This window comes from Sphaeroforma arctica, assembly GCF_001186125.1.
Source record: "Sphaeroforma arctica JP610 unplaced genomic scaffold supercont1.909, whole genome shotgun sequence".
Taxonomy (NCBI): Eukaryota; class Ichthyosporea; order Ichthyophonida; genus Sphaeroforma; species Sphaeroforma arctica.
In genome coordinates, this window is record NW_014039649.1 from 12,681 (window position 1) to 15,451 (window position 2,771).

Consider the following 2,771-nt stretch of genomic DNA (forward strand, 5'->3'; position numbering starts at 1 on the left):
ATATATATGTATGTATGTATGTATATGTATGTATGTATATATGTCTATACATGTATATGTATATGTATATGTATATGTATATATATGTTTGTGTGTGTATATATCTATGTCTATGTATATATCTATACATATGTATGTATATGTATATGTATAAATCTATGTATATATATGTATACATATGTATGTATATGTATGTATATGTATATGTATATGTATATGTATATGTATATGTATATGTATATGTATATGTATATGTATATGTATAAATACAAGTATAAGTATAAGTATGAGTATAAGTATGAGTATAAGTATGAGTATAAGTATGAGTATAAGTATATATATATATATATATATATATATATACATATATATACATATTATATATATATACATATATACATCCCACTATACCGTGAGAAGTTGAGTGTATAACTATCCGCATCTCCTCCCAAGTACGACACCGACACGGCCACATGCTCGGCCAAGTCGGTCCTCTCGCGGAATACCACCCACCCAGTACCACACACACTGGCCCCAAACTTATGACCTGAGGCGCTGATACTCAGAACATTGGGCAGGCGAAAGTCCCAAGCAGGTACTTCGGGTTGGAACGGGGCAATGAACCCACCCGAGGCAGCGTCCACGTGCAAGCCAATTTGGTATCCTGGGTATGGGGGGTAGAGAGGTGAGTATGTGTTGTGTGTTAGGTCTATAAACCTTAGACCCTAGAACTCTTGGGGTAGGTAGGCTTGGTTCGGTAGCATGCAAGGAGAAGGATGTGTGGCGACACATTGCCCGTTAGTCGAAGGACACAGCAACCCGTGTGAACAGCACAGAAATGCAACGATATATAATACTATAAATAACAAATATAGAACATATATGTCTGTTGAACCATGCTGTGCACGCCCATCGAGTATGCCAGAACGAACAATAAAATAATGTACAGATATAGATACATACATACATATACAAATATATATATTATATATATATATATATATATATACATATATACATATATATATATATACAAATACATATATAATGTGTGTGTATGAATGCCTAGTTAGTGAACATACCCTTCTCCTTGTTGAGTTTGGTCAATGCCTCGTCCAGGTCCCATACGGGATCGTAGTGCCCGGTGTAGTGATTGCCCATAATGGCGACCATTCCAATGGTCTTGTCATCACACAGGGCAATCATGTCTTCGGCATTGACCTGAGAAAGGGAATATATATGTTAGGGGAAACATAAGTATGAAACAGAGGAGATAAGTGTGTCATATAGCAGATAAGTATGTAAATAATAACACATGTTAACGAGTAGATATGTAAGAGAAGAAATGGGTGAATATATATATATATATATTGTATGGTACAATGACATCTCCGTACATCCGCAGCAGTGCAACTGATCGTATCTGCACAATTGTTAGGGGCTCTAAACGTAGCTTCTCTGCTGATCGACTGACCGCGATTCGACCCATACCCATTGCCTTTGCAGACTCACTCGCGTTGTAGAGCTTTTAAGATCTGACCAACAATAACACGGCTACACACACCGCACGAACCTCAGCCCAATAACAGATCTCCCTTATACTAACATAGCACACACACCATACGGATCATTCTCATAGTATCATATCAGTAATATATTGAGTTGTGTGCACTACACACAGAGCTGCAGTCACCTTACGAAGCATTCGCACAATATCACATCATTATTAATATATGGGCAGATCACACACAACCCTTAAACCCTAAAAACACACACCTTGCAATGCTCAGAACTCGGGGCGACAAATCGTGGCTCAACATCCATAAAGCGGAAGAACTTCTCCCAGCAAGCCTGGAACATATCCGACATCACCAAATTAGGATACACCCCACGGACCTCTCCCTCATCCAAACCTACGGAGTGAGAGAGTAGGTTTTAGCGTGTGAGGCTCTAGGGTTTTGGAGTATATTCCACGCCGGAGGCCATGGAGGTGAAGATATATGCTAAACGTAGACATAGGCAAGATATATTGTGAAATACATGAATAGAATAAACATTAGGTAAAACATGACCAAGTAGTCTACATACACATGGTTGAAGATATATCCGAAACCTAGACATAGGTAACATATATAAATAAACACATAGGTAAAGGCCATTATATAACTTAAACACAACGACATACTCTGGACATACTTGTTTGAAGATATATCCTAAACCCAAACATATACAAGACTGACAACCAACCACACGGATAAAAGTACATGTCAGTCCTGCACATACAAAACCCTAGACCCTATTCCGTAAAACGATCTTCAATCAATCCCCCCACACTTACTATGGCGGGCGGCGTACCAGTTTCTCCACCGCATCTTTAGAGCCAGCCCAGCCAACAAGCACGCCTCAGTACTACCAACAGTACCCGCACCTGGGAAGCAGCCATACTGGTCATACTTCTCATCTTTGGGGCAATTCCTGTTGCCAGGGCGAGTATAGGTTGTTAGACTTTGGTACCGGTTGTATAGGTGTGTGCTCGTGTATATAGATATGTGCATATGTATCTGTATATAGGTCACTGTTGGTCATTTTATGCCTAACATGCTAAACGCACGAATTTAAACATTTTGTACTACAAATAAATCATATCATAGTAATGAATATGTATATATATATATATATATAGACACGGACATGTATATATAGAGAAATAAAAATAGAAACATAGAAATATAGATATATATTTAAATAAATAAATAAATAATTATACATAC

At 37.9% G+C, this 2,771-nt stretch overlaps 1 protein-coding gene across 1 annotated transcript in view; it reads right to left on the reverse strand.

Moving 5' to 3' along the window:
- Window positions 1–2,771, reverse strand: part of SARC_09209 (hypothetical protein) — a gene marked incomplete at both ends in the record, with an annotated part of 7,673 nt that overhangs the window by 1,861 nt on the left and 3,041 nt on the right. Inside the window, 3 exons of the mRNA XM_014296784.1 lie at window positions 412–664; window positions 1,083–1,221; window positions 1,777–1,913. Coding sequence (XP_014152259.1) covers window positions 412–664; window positions 1,083–1,221; window positions 1,777–1,913 — 529 coding nt within the window. The remainder of the gene's footprint in view (window positions 1–411; window positions 665–1,082; window positions 1,222–1,776; window positions 1,914–2,771) is intronic.